The sequence below is a fragment of the Trachymyrmex septentrionalis genome, unplaced genomic scaffold, assembly GCF_001594115.1.
Source record: "Trachymyrmex septentrionalis isolate Tsep2-gDNA-1 unplaced genomic scaffold, Tsep1.0 scaffold54, whole genome shotgun sequence".
In the NCBI taxonomy this organism is placed as follows: domain Eukaryota; kingdom Metazoa; phylum Arthropoda; class Insecta; order Hymenoptera; family Formicidae; genus Trachymyrmex; species Trachymyrmex septentrionalis.
Genome location: NW_017305715.1, coordinates 710,340 through 729,388, shown reverse-complemented (window position 1 = coordinate 729,388; position 19,049 = coordinate 710,340). Strand labels below are relative to the sequence as shown.

Below are 19,049 nucleotides of genomic sequence, written 5' to 3'. Positions count from 1 at the left end.
TATATATATATATATATATATATATATATATATATATATATATACTGGAATGGGCATCGAAGAAAATTCGTGGCCATAATTGTCAGCCGCCATTTTAGTTGGGATGATATTTGAACGAATCAGAAGCGTTTGCGCGCGCTGCAATGTGTCGATCAATGTACACTGGGCAATAAAATTAACGCAACACTATTTCACTCTGCAAAAATAGGCAAATTTCAAGATGTAATAACTTCGTCAAAAATTGTCATATCGAGATGTTTAAAAATTTTACAGATTGAAACCTCTACTGTTCAGATCGCTACTTAAAAAAATGATCTCATGGAGATTTTATGAAGTCACACAAACATAAATGAAGATATATCAAATCTCAAAATTTTTTACGAAATTTGCGAAGTTCCACGGAGTGGACTAAAATTTCTATACAAATGCGATTTATATCATTCGAAAGAGCGAATCTTTACTTTTAATTTGCTTTTGTACGAAGCTTCGTATGATTTTTCTTCATCAAGTTATTCAACATTGAAACAAAAGGGCCATTTTTGCTTCGTCATGGCTTTGTGTGAAGGAGCAGAGTTCTGTTGGAATACGTATGGCCTCTCACCACGCACGCTATCTATCCAGGGTTTCACAACTGCTTCCAAAACCTCAATGCAGGCAGCAGCATTCACCCGAAGTCTTTGAGGAAAGAAGAGGAGAAACGTGCCCTTCATTGCTCACCACTCCTAAAACCATGACAGTTGCCGGAAACTGTGTGCATAATATGAGGAACATCTGAAGGATTCGCACATAGCCACCTATCAATTTGTCGGTTTATTTTTTGATCAACATTTTTTTTGTCAGAATAAAACCAGAGTATATCCGGGATTTCAGGATGTTTTAAAGTCGTTGTGCCCGGATGAATCGCTGTTCTCGAGTTTGTGCCGACATAAACTGATCTTTGCGCGTCACGTAGGACTTGTATCGGATGTCTTCGTGGACAATGCGATGGATTTGTGCACTCAGAAACTTATAGGTTTCTCGATATAGCCTTTATGGACTTTGAAGGGTCTTCATCAATAATGCCCTGGACTTGCTGCACAAAGTGTGATGTTCTAACTCTGTCTGAACGTGCCTTATGTTATTATATTTTGCGCTTGGCAATACTTTCTACATTGCCATCAGATGCTTTTAACTCTTGACGAACTTTGTGAACAAATCGGGCGAATTTCAAAAATTCGGAGATTTCAAGATCGCTGTGATTCGCGTGTATAGCGACGATAGCGTGTCTTTTTATTTTATTAGTTAACTTATTGTCCTCCATTTATGATCTGAAAAGAAAAAAAAGAAAAAAACTTGCTGCGAAAACTTGGCAGGCACATATGTGAGTGTCCTCAGATACCCGACGCATCCTGTACATAAAATTAATAAGCAAAATTGATATAAAATAGGCTTAGAATAATCGTCCAGCTAAAAATAAAGTATTAGATCATTAATAATTATGCCGAAACAAATTGTAAAAATGTTCTTTCAAACGATAACACATCTTTGTTAAAGGGATTTCTTATATATTCAGACTTAACTTACTAACTAATCGTTTAGGTCTAATAGTCTAACGATAATACTGATATAAACTGTTTAAGAAGAAACAGGTTTGATCGAGGGTTAAATAGGTCTAACGACAAAATAGAGTTATAAGATTACTGTGACCTATTAAAACCTGGGATGTCCTGTATGACATATATATTGTTATTTAGTACTTTAGTAACCATATATAGCGGTTTATAAACCGGTTTTAACTTTTGACTTTCACCGGATTTTCGTATGATATCTTTGATAAGTACGTAATTACTTACTATATACTTTGTGGAAACTTTATGTCTTTTATCGTAATATGTTTTATTATATTGTTTTAATTCATCGGAGGCTTTGTGGCAACCGCTACCAGAGGTCCAAGACAGGACTCGCTCGGTTTCGCGAAAACACCTCAGTTACGCAAATTTGCTTTAAATAGTATAGTCACCTAAACTGATTCCAGAGCGTCTAAGGCAGGGCTCACACTATATCGCCTTACTGATGAGTCTAGTAGTGTGGGACCGAAACGCCACGGCCGACCAAACAGCTTCGAGTCTGGCCTCCTTAGTGAGTTTCCTCCTTTACCGACATTCCTTATATGTAGCAACCCGCTACAGTTTGTCTAGCTATCTCGCAAGAATGATCGCGTTGTTCCAGTCGCTCCTGAGTCGAAAGAGTGAAATCCACTAATTTACTTAAAAACTGGATTAGTGGTGAATCAATTTAATTGCGTTTTTCATATCCGAAAAGCAATTTTGATGGAGAGCACTTTATTGTGGAATGATAGGTGTTATTAATGGTGTATTGAATTACACTTAAATTATCAACCCAATTAAGTTGATCATGAACAACTTTACGTAGAGATGACTTTAGGAAACGGTTCACACGTTCGACTAAACCATTAGCCCAAGAAGCGGCTGTAGCAACTAATCTATGTTTAATGCCTCTTCTTTGAATAAATTCAGAAAACTCAGAAGAGGTAAACGAAGTCCCACGGTCTGATACTAATGTGTTGGGATGTCAAGGCCAAAGTTATCGGAGCTGCTTCCGTTATTAATATTTACCCCCCATTGAGATTACCAAAGATATTAAAAATCGGAATTATATTTTCAATCGTCTATCGAGAATTTGTGGTTTTTATTGGGAGAAGCTAACTAAATCTTGTAAATGAATCTATCAATACTAAGACATGCTTACGTCCACTGATAGATTCCATCAATGGACCAAAATGATCTATATGTATGCATGGGAAGCTTGGGGATCTCTTGTAATTCACCCTCTTTTGTGTTTATTGAAGCGTTAGCTATGAAGCATATCAGACAATTGTCCACATAAGACTGTGTTTGTTCACGCATAGACAGAAACCAATAGTCATTGCGTATTTTCTGTATTACTTTTTCGATTCCGCAATGGGCATTATTATCATGATACATATGCTAAGTATTTGTTACCATACAGTCGGGTATATAAAAACAAGGCTTATCATCTTTTTTGTATACTCCTTCCACTAACGTAAATTTGTCATGTTCTGACTCTTCGAGTTGATTTAAGATCACACGAATTCGTGGGTCTGACAGCTGACGGTTTTGTAATTCTTTTTTAAGCGGAATAGTTTCAACCGAAGCTACGATGCGGCTTAAAGCATCCACATGCATCCTGTCGGTGCTGAACATTAAAGTCATAACTCTGTAAGCGAATAGTCCAGCGCGCGATATGCAGATTCAAATTTACTGTGTTGATCGCATATACAATTGCATGACAATCGGTAATCACTGTAAATTTAACACCATATAAATAAATGTGGAATCTTTCGATTGCTTTAACTACGGCTAACATTTCAAGTTCAAATGAATGATAGCGGTTTTCCGCGGCGTTCATTGCTTGACTATAGGCAATTGCTGCCTACAAACCTAAATTTTGCTTCTGAAGAAGGATTGCTCTAAAGCGATTGAACTTGCATCCGTATGCAATTCCGTCTCACGACGCGGATCATACAACTACAACACCGGAAAGGTAACAAGTGATGATTTTAATTGTTTAAATACTATTATACATTGTTCGTTTAACTCAAATGTTGCTTTTTAAGTAACGAATAGAGTGGTTTTGCTATCTTGGCGAATCTAGGAACGAATCTTCGGAAAAAGCTAACTAAACCCGAAAGAAATCTCTGAAGCTCATGAATATTTTTAGGCACTGGAAATTTCTTGACGGCTTCTACATGCCGCTCGCTCGGGGTAATTCCCCGATCCGTCAAAATATATTCTAAGTATTCGACTGTTCTTTTTTTAGAAATTGATATTTCTTATAATTTATTTCAAAAGCGTGTTGCTTTAACAGATATAAACAACGCGACAAAATCTTCAAATTTTCATCAACAGTTTCAGTCGGAATCAAAATATCGTACATAAACTAATACCTCGTCTTGACATATTAACGGTCCTAAGACGAGTAATAAGCGCTTTTGGAATACTGCTGGGGATTTTGAATATCCAAACGGTAATTTTACATACCCATATTATCCGTCTGGCGTAGCGAAGAGAAGTATTTAATAAATTCTGCAGATATATCGGAATAGCGGAAACTTTCTTTTAAATTTAAAAGCGTAAAAACATTTTTGTTAGCTAATCGCGCTAGTCTTCTATGACTGGAAAAGGATACTTCTGTTTCATTACCCTGTCATTTAAGGGACGAAGATCTACACATAATCGTAATTTTCTATTTCGCTTACGAACTGGTACAATGCGTGAGCAATACGACGAACAACTTTCTTTAATAATATCGCGTCTTAACAGATCTTTTATAATCTGCAGCCGCTCGGTTCATGCAAACTTCCGAGGAGCATATGCGAATATCGAATTGTCTTTGAGCGAGATTATAACCGATTGAAGCTCTTCTCGCTTTTTTATCGGTTTATATTTATATAACGTAATATTATACGTTTGCTTATCAACATGGCCAAAATCAATTTTAATTTCTGTAAGGGAAGTAGGAAAATCATCTTCCTCAATTATATCCGCTGAAATAACTTTGTTTATTAGCTTTAAGTTCCTCAAATTTCCTATCTGTTGACTTGAAAATCAGAGTTAAGTAATTTTGAGACAAAAAATCTGTACCGAACACTAAATGTGTAGACCAATTATCATTGTTGATAATCTGAAATGTAACTCAAGTAGACGTTTCTGGCAATACGGACAATCTTCAATACATTATATCAATACATTACATCAATATTGATTTCTTTCTGGCCAATGACTTTGATTTGCGAATCATTTAATGCACGTAAATGTTGGACATTTATGCTGTTATATTATAAGGAAAATTCTGACCGAAAAAGGATTCACAGACTTTGTATAAATGATACTGGACTACCTGTGTCAATAAGAGCCAGTAGATTACATTTGTTTTCCTCAACGTAATTAACTTCAACTATTGATTTGTCCGTTTGAATTTGTGATATTTCCTTGTCCCTGATGCATGCGACATCTGTTGGCATCTCATCTGTTGTGTTATCCTTAGCTGATATGTTTTTCGTTTTGGTGGTCTCCTTTGTAGCTGCCACGGTATTATTATTGATTAGTGTGTTAGGGGAGGTATTCTCCTTCCGTTTCAACTTCCAGCAGTCGGCCTTGGCATGACCCTTCGCTTTACAATAAGCGCATAAGACATCTGGTTTATATTTCGAGTTGCTTTTTTCGATGGAGAATCAGGCGAACCTCGTTCTTTGTTTTCCCCTTTCTCACCGGAAGGGGGAAAGGTTTCTTCTGTGTCGCCACATATATTGGTCAATTGATACATTCTCTCTAAGAATTCGTCGACTTTCAACGTAGATCGACGCAGCAGCACTTTTAATAGAGTAATTATTGATTTCTCCAATCGCCAAATTGATAATACTTCTTTGTTCAAGGTGTAGAGATTGAAGTAGCTTAATCTTCTTTGCGGCATAGTCCATAAAACTTTTCTTAGAGAAATTCCAACGATAGGCGTCCGCTTTCTGCATTACCATTGTAAAATACTTGTCGCCTAAACCTTCTGATGAGAGCCTCCTTGAAGGCGAACCAAGAATCCATAATGGACCCATTGTCCATATCGTATCAATCTCTTGCTAGTTTCTGCAGTTTGCTGCTTGCGGCTAGTAGTTTATACTGTCGTTAACCCCATGAACAACAGCAGCGTGCTCAATTCTACGCAACCAATGATCCACGTCGTCATCCTCTGCACCATAAAACATTGATATTTGTGAGGCCAAAAGAGTAATAGCCTGTGCTGATGAAACAGTAGCCAACACTGGGAGAGATTGGTGGATAGGAGGAGCGTTCGTGATCTCTTCCATCAGGAAATCTTGTTTGGTCATATGGAATTTGTCTTTCGTGTTTGTAAGAATCGACGTATACGGAACACTACGCTTAACTTCTAGGTTACAATCATTATCAGATCCTAAATCCATTGATGTATCTGACGCAACATTAGCCATCTGTCTGTCTTTTATTAGTTGCACAAATAACTGTTGTTGCACAAGTAACTGTTGTTGCGCAAATAATTGTTGTTGCGCGATCTGTTGTGTGAGCTCGAGTAACGACTGTTCTAACGAGTTTTGCGCAATTAATGATGATGAGCCCTGTGCCGCTGTATCCCTCAATCCGTCGGAGATATGTGTGGATTGCTGGCTAACAGCCAATATTTCCGTCTTCCCTTGAGAGGGTCCTGGCATAGCTGTGAGTATTTGTGCACGCAACTTTTTATAATGGTCCGCAAGAGTGTCGATACACTTTTTTCGGGTAGCGGGTAGACCGAGATTCATTAATTTCTTCTTAAGATCGTTAAACGAGAAGTTATTATTTCTAATGATGTACGATCCACCGTCGCGCGCTAATCACGTGATACTTTATACACGACACGACTTCGTAAAAACGAGTATCTAGTTACGCGCACTTGAGAGGATAATATCCCATAATGACTGTTGGATTTCTCGAAACCGATTCATGTTGAATCACTGTAGTAATTATATGACCCTTCACCGATATTCTCGAACATCCAAGGAAATATGTCTCTTTGTACGGTTCTTGAACACGGCATGACTAAACAGAGATGGATAATCTCACTTCTGAAAAATGGATGCTGTAAAGCAATGAAACTAGCCCGTGGCTTCCTTTAGGAATTATAACGTTTTCAAAAGGAGAGGGGTCAGGATTAACCCGAAGGAGGGATACTCTGGGAAACTCCTTGGGAGGAAAGGGCGTACAACTTTACGTTGCAAAAACGAGATCACACGAGATTCACTCTCAAGACCTTTATTCTTCACACTCTCGTAACAAACTTTGTTGTTTCTAGAAAAGAATTGCTATATCTCTCCTCTCTTCAGCGCCACTGTCACAATTCAACCAATCCCGAGAGGGTATATAGGGGAAATATTGGTGACGGGTCAATCGTGTGCGATGGCGGATTGATCGGAACGCCGCCAGTTATGAGGCGCGAAAACTGAACTTATATTTCATGACTAAAAGTGCTATCAATATAGACACATAAATGATATGTAAATAAAATTAATGTCACTTCAATTTTATTAGTACATTCAATAAAACAACATTAATTAAAAACACTTTTTATATCCTACATCGTTAACACATGTGCAGAAATTGATACATATAATACAAAAATTTTGATTTATGAAATGAAATGTCCTTTTTACTTTTCTGCCTACATCCAGGCACACACTTTATGTTAATGCTTTGCATATTTTACAGTCACACGATTTTATAATCTTTCAAAATAATTTTTCAAATGATAAGACTTGTTAGCAGAGCGTGGTTGGATGGGTTGAGCCAGTAATTAAGTAGAAACTTATAAATGAACGTAATTTATTGAAAAGTAAATTTTATAATCCGCGAGGGTGCTGTCCTCTCATTTCGGAATTCAAGCAGAGACTGCGAGAGAGATCACTTAAACGGATATCGGTTAATTACGATGAGAGTCGAAGTTTTCCGAGCCGCGCTTGAGTCGAGTACAGTACAGTCACGCATAAAAGTATTGGTCTGTACACTCGAGTACAGAAACGCGCTGAACTCAAATACTTGTATTCTCAATACTGCCGCCGTTCAAGCGTTTCTCGTGAATCGTTATAATGTTTAACTTATTACATATGCTTTTGAAACGATCTCGCGGCAACGCCTTTGTGAATATGTCCGCGCGTTGATTTTCGGACGGAACGTACTCGACTATAATCTCCTTCTCATTTACTTTTTCGCGAACGAAGTGAAAATGGATGTCGATATGTTTCGTTCTTTTATGAAATACCGGGTTCCTGACTAACTGAATTGCACTTTGGTTATCGACGTATAGAGTTGTTTCTTTGTCGCAAGGATATCCGATGTCGGATAACAACTTCCTAATCCAAATCGCTTCTCGTGTTGCTGTTGATGCTGCCACGTATTCGGCTTCCGTGGTACTTAACGTCACCAGTCGTTGCCGCTGCGACGACCACGTGACAGCTCCGTTTGCGAGACAGAAAACGTATCCTGTCGTGGATCTTCGCGTCTCGATATCTCCGGCGTAATCGGCGTCTGAGAAACCTATCAATTCTACATTGCTGCCGCCGCTTGAGTATTCGATACCGTAGTCGATTGTGCTTTTTAGATACGCGAATATTCGCTTTACTGCTCGCCAGTGCGCAGCATTATGATTGCTCAAATACTTGCTCACGGAGTTTACCGCGAACGCGATGTCCGGTCTCGATACAGCAGCTAAAAAGACTAGCGACCCGACTGCTTCGCGATACGGCACACTGCTGGATTTTTCGTCGTTCTCCTCGCTAGGAGATAGTGCTGCGTGCGGATCTGCTGGCACATTTGCTGGTTTCGCTTCCGCCATTCCGAACTTTTCAATTATTTTCCGCGTGTATTCGCTCTGATGAATAATTAGCCGTTTATTTCTTTTATCGCGTTCGATTTGCAACCCGACGAAAACATTTGAATCCTCGACCGTTATTTTAAACGTTTCGCTCAGTCGTTGAATTATTTTCTTAAGCGTCTCTACGTTTTTTGAGGCTACTAGCCCATCATCGACGAACAGCGCCAGATACACTTCGTCGTTTTTGTATTTCCCGGTAAACACGCACTTATCCGCATCGCACTCTTTTAGATTGAACTCACTCAGAAAACTTGTGAACCTCAGGTTCCAACACCTTGGAGCCTGCTTTAGACCGTAGAGGGACCTTTGGAGCTTGCACACGACATTTCTTGGATCTTCTTCTATCTTCAATCCTTCCGGAATTTGCATGAAGATTGTCTCTTCCAATTTTCCGTACAAGAATGCGGTTTGGACGTCAAACTGCATTACTTCAAGATTTTTCGAGGTGATTATTGCTAGCAGTATTCTCAACGAATCGTACCTTACAACTGGAGAGAATGTTTCGTTGAAGTCGATCCCCCTTCTTTGCATGAAGCCTCTCGCACACAACCGTGCCTTGAATCGATGCAGCTTCCCGTCGGCATCTTTTTTCACCCGAAAAACCCATTTCGAGTCGATTAGCTTCATTTCCGGCGTCCTTTTTTCGAGTTTCCAAGTGCTACTTTCTTCGTGAGCTTGAAGTTCGTCTTGAATAGCACTCGCCCACTGCGCGGCTTCGGTGCTATTCTTCGCTTCTTCATATGTTTGTGGTACGATGTACTCGGCCACATATGCATCATGCCGGTACCTACTCGGTACTTGAATTGTCGAGCGATTTCTTAGAGCTCTTTGATTTTCCAGGTCCGACGTATCCTCTTGTTCGCAGGCCTCTTGTTCGTTTTCCACTTCTGCTTGTTCTTGGCCGATGCCCCCGTTCTCTTCTTCGTTCTCGGCTTTTGGTAGTGGAAGTATTATTTCATTTTCTTCCTCCATTGGATTCGTTTCCGCCAGAGGTTTGCCGACTTTCTCATTAAATATGACATTGCGAGCTACACTGACCCTTTTCGTTTTCGGATTGTATACTCGGTAATTCGTCGATTCTTCCGTGTAACCAACGAAGATCTGTTTACTCGCTCGAGCATCGAATTTCTGCGTAAACTGTTTGGGAGTGTGCACGTACGCGTCTGAGCCGAAGATTCGAAGATGCTTCAGATTTGGGACTTTCCCAGTCCACGCTTCGTACGGTGTTACTGTACCAGTCGTCCACACGGTTCGATTAAGAACGTATACTGCACAATTTACCGCTTCTGCCCATAGAGTCAGTGGTAGACTCTTCGCGATTAACATCGTTCGCGCACTTTCGACTATCGTCCGATTGTCGCGTTCGGCTCTCCCGTTTTGCTCCGGATTGTACGGTGCCGTTTTCTCCTGATGGATTCCACATTTCTCGAGATATTCGTTCATTTCTTTGTTAAGGAATTCCCGACCATTATCCGAACGAAGCGTTTTTATTTTTCGACCGAATTTGTTCTCTATCATTTTTTCAAAAATTTTGAATTTCAGGTGAACCTCGGATTTCTTCTTCATAAAGTATACGTGTCGGTATCCGGTCGCTTCGTCCTTGAAGGTTAGAAAGTATCTTGATCCACCCACAGAGTTCGTTGACATCGGCCCGCAGACATCAGAGTGAATTTTTTCTCCGGGTTTAATTTTCGTGTTTCGCTCCACTTTCTTATTGAATGGCAGTCTGTGCAATTTCCCCATTTGACACGGTTCACAGAAAACGTCATTTTTGTCCGTAAACGATACTCCACTTACAAGTCCTTTTTTCGCTAATTCGCGAATCGCGCGCTTTCCGACGTGTCCTAGTCGTTCATGCCACACGGTTAAGTTTGTTGTAGCTATGTTCGCTTCTTCGACGCTCCCTTGTTTCGTGACCTTGAAGATCATGCGATACACGTCGTTGCCTTGCTTTGCACCTATCGCGAGCACCTTGCCATCACGCACAACTTCGGCGTAATTATTTTTGAATTGCACGCCGAATCCTTTCTTTGTGCACATTCCGACCGAGAATAAATTTTTGCGCAATTTCGGCACGTGTAACACTTTTTCAATTCGTGCGTCTTGCCAAACACCGTCGATGAGCCTTTTGATTCGCACCGTGCCTTCGCCGGCGACATTGCAGATTTGATTATCACCGAGTGATATCGTTGCGCCAGTACCATCTGTTTTGTAGTCAGTCAACCAGTCGCGTCGGTAAGTTAGGTGCCTCGATGCACCGCTGTCGATCAGCCAGACATCGCTTGGATCGGCCGTCATTATGTGACTTTGTGTCCAGAGCTTACTTGCGTTTCCCGCGCTTTTCAAGATCGATTTGTCCGAACTTTTACCTGATTCGACTACAAATGCGCAGTCACGAGGTTTGTTGCCGTCATCTCGTAGCTTCCGCTTGTTTCGACATTGTCTCGCGATATGTCCCATCTCTTGACATTTGTAGCACTGCACTTCCTTCGTTTCCTTTTTATTTTCGGGTTTTTTGTTCTTAGCACCTTTTGTTTCTTTGGTGCTTCGATTTTTGGCTGTCGCGGTCAGTGCTTCCGACTTCTCTTCGTCACCGTTGAGCCTGGTATCCTCTCTGATCAGCCTTTCTTGTAGATTATCGAGAGTCTGTCGTTCTGGGTCCACACTGTCCCAGGCGACCTGCAATGTACTGAACTTTGTAGTCAAGCTTGAGAGAATTTTCGCTATAATTGTGGCGTCCGATACGTTCTCTCCGATGTCCTTAAGTTGACACGCCATGTTTGTCACCCTGGCTACGTGCTGAGTCGCCGTGTCCGATTCGCTCATCCGATAAGCATGAAATTTCTGCAGCAGACCCAGCTTGTTTGTCACTGTCTTTTGTTCATGAATCAAACATAGTTTGTCCCACATTTCTTTTGCGGAAGTACACGAGAGCACACACACTTGTTGAGTCTCGTCGAGATTCGACAGGATTATAAATCTCGCCGTTGCATCGTCTTTCACGTTTCTCTTCACCTCGGCCGCTTGTCCTTCTCCCTCGGCAGGCTCTGCTCTTGTGCCATCAACGACATCAAGAACGTCGTTCATTACGAATAACGCATTTACTTGAGCTTTCCAGCCCTGGAAATTCGTACCGTCGAATGGCTTTATGCTTTTTACGGAGATGCCGACTGACATCGCGGATTTGAGTTTTTCAACTTGCACGCTTCCGACACGTTAACTTTCAGCACTTGAACAATGGCCAACTTCCGTTTTGCGCCACGTGATACTCGCCGAAGATTCGCTCAACACTCACGCAGTTTAGTTGACCGTTAACTGGGCCCATAACCTGATAAGACTTCTTGTTAGCAGAGCGTGGTTGGATGGGTTGAGCCAGTAATTAAGTAGAAACTTATAAATGAACGTAATTTATTGAAAAGTAAATTTTATAATCCGCGAGCGTGCTGTCCTCTCATTTCGGAATTCAAGCAGAGACTGCGAGAGAGATCACTTAAACGGATATCGGTTAATTACGATGAGAGTCGAAGTTTTCCGAGCCGCGCTTGAGTCGAGTACAGTACAGTCACGCATAAAAGTATTGGTCTGTACACTCGAGTACAGAAACGCGCTGAACTCAAATACTTGTATTCTCAATATCAAATATAACTCCACACACGATGATCTTGTTGACATATGTGTCTCATTAAAGTACACTGAACGTAAGTGCGTATAAGCACCTAAAAGCTTCTGATTCGCTCTTATATTGACCAAATAAAAATGGCGCTGATTAATTGGTGTCACGATTTTCTATACTTTACAGTAAAGATGCCCATTCCAGTGTGTTATATCTTGGTTTGTACGGGAAGGGTGCGCGATCAAAGATTCAAGTACTCGCACTCGATTCACTCCTGCTTTATTTCTTCCTTACAAAAGAATACCAAAGATTCGGGCGACGAGCAGAAAAAAAGACCCCCCATGAGGCGAGCACGCACCACCTTGCTGTTTCCTTTCCGTTTGCGCTTGCGCCGTCTCGTGACGTCACTCGCGTACATGTAAATGCTCGCGAGTGTATCGGCGCGGCAATATTCGGTCTATATAAATGTACGGACGCACCTAACACCTTCCTTTGTAAAAGAAAAAAAATAAAAGAAACTGTCTCCTTTGATTTATATCGGAATCAATTTTTCGGGTGATGGTACTGCAGGCGTTCAGGTGCTTTGAGTTTATTCCTAGGTCTAAGTGTGCGATCCGTGGGTACGGATCCGAGGCTTGGCGACGATTCTGCGTTTGACGTACTGGGTCCCAAGGTGACATCGCCTTCGATCGCGGATCCTGACGACTCCGTTTCGTCCGGCGGAGCATGATAATCGCAATCCTCTACAGTATTTTGTACCCCCGTGGATTGTAACTGATTGACATGACGTCGCCAAATCCGACTGTCATCTAAATGAACTAAGTAATTTAATTTTCCGATGCGCTGTACTATAGTGCCAAAAATCCATTTTGCCTTGCCGGTATAATTTCTCGCTTTTACTCGATCGTTCGCCTTGAATTCTCGACACTGTTTATGTACATTAACCTTGTCGTCGCGTTCCTCGCTTTTGTTTGGACGCATTACATCGAGGTTTGCTCGTATCTTTCTATTAAAAACTAACTCCGCAGGTGGAATTCCTGTTACGGCATGAGGCATCGTTCGGTACTGGAAAAGGATAGTCTGTAAACTGGAATGTAAATTCTTGCCAGTTGGCATTTTCTGTAAAGCTCTTTTAATGGTTTGGACGTACCTCTCTGCTTGCCCATTTGACGCGGGGTGAAAAGGAGCAGAGGTTTTATGCGTAATGCCGTAAGTCCGAAGGAATTGTTGAAATAGCTGGGATGTAAATGTAGGACCGTTATCACTTACAACAACATTCGGTAACCCAAATCTCGAAAAGATTTCTTTACAAATATCGATGGTCGGTTCTGTAAGCATATTTGGAACAATATAAACTTCCGGCCATTTCGTAAATGCGTCGACACATATAAAAAACGTCGTATTATCCTTATGTGCAAAATCGATGTGCCATCGCACGAAAGGCGCAGTGGGTGTTTCCCACACATGTTTTTCTGCAACTTTCGGCGCATTCGCGACTGTGTTGCATTCGACGCAGTCTTTTACGACCGTCTCGATGTCGCGCGTAATTCCGGGCCACCAACAGTGTTCTCGCGCTAACCCTTTCATTTTGGTCATACCGAAATGTCCCGAGTGTAGTTCTTGCAGGACTTCCTTACGTAATGTGGTCGGAATTACAATCATGTGATTTCGAACAAGAATATCGCATTCTAGACTAAATTCTATTGGGTCAATGCCCCAAGTATCAGCATGTGTAAGAGTTTTGCCGTTACATAGCGCGTTGGCGACTTTTTGTAATTCTTTATCTTTTTGAAATTCTGCCCGTAATTTAGTAGGCGTAATGAGCAAAGAGCCTATCGTGTTTACGTAGTACAAATCGACAACGTCATTGGTTTCCGGTTCTCCAGAAATTGGAAGACGGGAAAGGCAATCTGCGTTAGCGTTTTGCTCCGATTTCCTATACTCGATGGTGAAATTGAAACCACGTAAGAATATTGCATAATGCTGCATGCGCATCGCGCTATATAATGGCAACCCTTTGTCCTTTGCAAAAATTTTTGTAAGAGGACGATGGTCCGTTACTAATTTAAAAGTATTTCCGTATAAGTATATGTACAAACGTTTTATAGCGAAAACAATTGCGTAAGCTTCTTTATCGATCATGCTGTACTTAATTTGCGTTTTGTTGAGTGTTTGAGAAATGTATTGTATTGCTCGCTCTGTTCCATCGGGATATTGGTGTGACAATACTGCCCCCACTCCGTGGTGACTCGCATCCGTGTGTAACACTAACGGAAGTGTTGGATCGTAAAAAGCTAAACATTTATTGCTTGTAAAAGCCTTTTTTGCTGCTACCCAAGATTTTTCCTGACGTTCAGTCCATTTGAATTCTTTATTTCTTTGTAGCAATTCATATAACGGTTTCAATAATGTACTCGTATTTTCAATAAATCTACTATAGTAGTTTATCATACCGATGAACGACTGAACTTCAGTAACATTTCTAGGTCGTGGCATTTTTGTAATTGCGTCGAATTTCGAGCTGTCTTTTTGCAATCCGTTTTTGCCGATGATGTACCCACAATAAGTAATCTCACTGGCGAAAAATACACATTTCTTTTCGTTTATTTTAATGTTATAGTAGTTTAATCTTTTGAAAACTTTTTCAAGAATTTTTGTAAATTCGTATTCGTTTCCCGCTGCTATGGCAATATCATCGAGCATGACTTTAACGCCTTTAATTCCGTGTAATATTTTCTCCATTGTGATTTGCCATAGAGCAGGTCCCGATGCGATTCCGTACATTAGCCGCATGACTTTGTAAAGTCCTTTATGTGTATTTATCGTCAGGATTTGTGAGCTTTCTTCGTCCATTTCAAGGTGCAAGAATGCCCATTTTATATCAATTTTACCGAAAACCGTGCAGTTCGACATTTCAGAAACCAGTTCATCAATTGTAGGTAACGGATGCTCAGTAATTTGTAGTTGCGGATTGACTGTAACGCTGTAATCTCCGCATAAACGGACAGTGTCATCTGCTTTCAAAACTGGAACAACGGGAGTTGCAAATTCTGAAGTCTCGACTTTTACTAAGATTCCTTCATTTATAAGGTTTTCTATTTCTTTATCTACCCGTGGTATCAGTTTAAAAGGCATAGGACGAGCTTTTAAAAATACTTTTTTAGCATTAGGTTTCAATGTAAGTGAACCTTTCATACCTGTAACCTTACCTAGCTTTTTGTTTGTCAAATTACTGTATTTCGCGAAAAGATTTTTTATAAATACATCTTTGTCTATATTTACTACGATTTCGTCGCGAATTTGTGAAACTGTATTTTGTGTAAATAAATTACTCGCGTTTTGACGTGTCAAGAACATACGTATCCATTCTCGACCCATCAATGGTGTACGTTTGATCGATGTAAGGTATAAATTCAATGTGTACATTTCATTTTCGAATTTTACAGAAACTGTAGCGTAACCGTTTACCTGTATTGGCGTATTACAATAAGTCACTAACTGTAATTTAGCGGGATGCACTTTCAGATTCTTGAAACTCATTTTCGCATGGTGTATTTCCATGATGGTGACTGCAGCTCCGGAATCGACCTCGAAGTTGATCATTTTTCCGTTGACCTCAATGTCGAATTGGAATTTCTCCCGTAGACCTCGTTGTTCTGGCAGGGGTGAATCACATTGTAATATTTCCAGATTAAAAAGTGAGTTGGCTTCGAAAATATCGTTCTTTTCCTGTAATACGTTGCAATTACTGTGCTTCTTTTTCAAACAGATCGTTTCTAAATGCCCCTTTTTCTTGCAAAAATTGCATTGTATATACTTTGATAATTTGCATTTATCCGCTTTATGATCACTTTTTCCGCATCGATAGCATGCGATACTTGGAGAGTTTTGGAGAAATTTTTTTGTATTTGGTTTGGAACCTTTCGGCGTCACCGTATCTTTCTTCTTTTGAAATTTATTTGCATGTAGATAGTGGACGTCCTGTGTTGTATCTTTACAGAGGGTATTCGTTTCCTTCTCTGTAAGTTCCATTGCAAGTGCAATCTGCAATGCCTTTTCATAGGTTAATTCCTTGGTTTCGAGCAGTCTGCTCTGTGTACGGCGGCTTGAAATTCCGAAAACTAAATGATTTCTCAACATCGTATTTTGAAAAGTACCGAAATTGCAAGTTGTACTTAATTTCGTTAGGGCACTGGCAAAATCTTGTACTGTTTCACCAGGCAGTTGCTTGCGATGACAGAATTTGTATGTCTCCGCTATTTCTAATCCAGTTGGTGCAAAAAAACCTACTGCAGAAAAACCTACGGATAAAACATTTGATGAACTGAAAGCTAAATGCAAAAAGTTCTTTGCATTTAGCTTTCAGTTCATCAAATGTTTTATCCGTAGGTTTTTCTGTGCCTAAACTGTCATACAGAATGTTGTAAGCTTTCTCACTTAAGAAAAGGGTTAGGTGTAAAACGCGTTCTTGTTCCTCCGTGATTTTGTGTATTTGTAACCATCCTTCGAATCGTGTAAACCATCTTTCCCAATTCGAGGTTCCCGGCGTGAATGGATCGACGATATTTTGTATGGTACTGGACATTGTCGACTTTGCAACTATCGCGGTACTTGTAGATGCGCTTGTATTTGTAATTTTCGGTTTTCCGTCGCGTGGCTCTTTATCCTTGCCCGACATGTAATATTTGTATATGCGTGTGTGTAAAGTTCGTAACTTGCAAATTACGCGTGTACACCCATGAAAATTGCAGAACAAAAATCGAAAAAGTCACTTCAAATGTAAATTTTGAAACGGTCTTGTTCAAAACGATTCGCGTAGTAGTGTCTCGTCGCGGGAGGTATCCCGAAAACACGTGTGCAACTCCTGTTCGAGAACCGCGAGAGAAAAACTTTTACACCGAAAAAAAAACCACCGTTGCAAATCCCATCCTCGTCGCCAGTTTGTTATATCTTGGTTTGTACGGGAAGGGTGCGCGATCAAAGATTCAAGTACTCGCACTCGATTCACTCCTGCTTTATTTCTTCCTTACAAAAGAATACCAAAGATTCGGGCGACGAGCAGAAAAAAAGACCCCCCATGAGGCGAGCACGCACCACCTTGCTGTTTCCTTTCCGTTTGCGCTTGCGCCGCCTCGTGACGTCACTCGCGTACATGTAAATGCTCGCGAGTGTATCGGCGCGGCAATATTCGGTCTATATAAATGTACGAACGCACCTAACACAGTGTATATATAGTTCAATACACGAGACCACTTAGGTAACGTTTACATTTCGCAGTTCTGACAACTATTTAGGTTACATTCCTTTCCAAAATTTCCTTTCCGAAGATTTTACTCTATATGCTATAGTATACGTTACGTATACTATATATTTCGAATAAAATTTCTTTTAGAAAAGTTTTGGAACATAGTCCAGATAAAGACTTTTCTTAACCTGAATAAACACTTAAGGCAGACTGTCTTATTTTTCTACTACATTCTCTCATTTCAGATAGAAACGTATCAAATACGTATATTTTTATCAAGTTTTGCGATGACATCCATATATATATATTTTAAAGTTACATTCCAAAACGCCCTCTCCGAGAAAAATTTTACTCAAAATACTGTAATATATGTTACATGTTCTATATATTTTTAATAAAATTTTCTTCGGAAAGGATGTTTTGAAATATAGCTTAAGTAAATACCTTTATTATATTTACATCCTGCGGTTCCATATTTAAATCTTTACATAAGAGAGATGTCACTAAAATTGGATTAATCTAATGTCCCTAGAATACAGAGTCCGGCGATCTAGTAGATCTCTTTTTATTGCATCAGAAGTCGGACCCCTTAAAAATGATGGAACCAATCACCACAATTTGGAAAGTTAATGCATTGTATTACTTGTCTTCCATGAATTGAAACATTTCATTATACAACTGGCATTGTGTATCCTGTAAATACAAAGAATTATTGTCATAGTACTTTTATATTTAAATACTTTTATACTTAAATACTATTCATACTATTATTCTACTTTTTATATTTATAACACATTAATTTTTTGTTAAAACGTGAATACATTTAATCGCATTTTTCTCACTTATAATTTTGGTATTTTGTATTTATTATAATATTATATTATTTTGTTTTATTTATTTACTTATGCTTTTTATATTAACCTCTGTGTCAGACTTATTTTTTCTCGTCTTTGTTGTACTAATGCAAATATGCGACAGATACGCGCATCTCAATTATAAAACTTTATGCATAGGATGGAAAGTAGAAAGTGAAAAATTTCTTCATTAATTTCAATGGTAAAAATAAAGATGTGTCCAACAAAGATGCGTCCACCATTTTTAGGGACCGATTGCCAGATTCTACAATATATTCTAGGGACACTAGATTAATCCAACTTTCCAACAGTGGCCTAGTTTATTTTGAGGATTCAATTTAGATCAGAATGCAAGAACCAACCAACTGCAGTCGAGCATTCCCCTGTTACAATCGAATAACAAGTGAATGCTCGACTGCAATTAATTGGTTCTCACATTCTAATTCAGATTGAACTCGATATAAACTAGGTCAGTGTCGCTAGCGACAAGAAAATGGGCAAATTGAGAAAGAATTTAGTCACGTAATCATTTATCGTTGCGATACCATAAAATTGTACTTTTATTCGGTTGATTTGAACATAACTTAGTATCATACTATGGGACAGTTTTCATTTATCAAATTCAATATTAATGCACTAGGTCTCTATTCTTGAAAAGTATTGCATACAAAAAACTAGGGAAATGCTATAATATATGTGCGTGGCACTGAAAAAGTTCGCATTCAGTGCGCACTAGTGCAGTCTCTCGTAAAGTTTACTAGATTTCTAAAGTACCGCAAATTTGCCTCCATCTTGACGTAAAACACGGTTATTTTCAAAATATGTCTTCGTATAAATATAGTTTATTTGGGAAAATAAAGCCGTAAAATATGTAAATCAATTT

General features: G+C 39.6%; 1 protein-coding gene across 1 annotated transcript; it reads right to left on the bottom strand.

The window, feature by feature from the left end:
• Positions 1–12,610: 12,610 nt before the first annotated feature.
• Positions 12,611–16,745, bottom strand: LOC108752092 (uncharacterized protein K02A2.6-like). Its single transcript, XM_018492707.1, has 4 exons — positions 16,421–16,745; positions 15,946–16,368; positions 14,820–15,723; positions 12,611–14,642 (listed from the first exon to the last, which is right to left on the bottom strand). The coding sequence occupies exons 1-4, from the start codon at positions 16,743–16,745 to the stop codon at positions 12,611–12,613; spliced, it is 3,684 nt and encodes a 1,227-aa protein (XP_018348209.1).
• Positions 16,746–19,049: the final 2,304 nt, after the last annotated feature.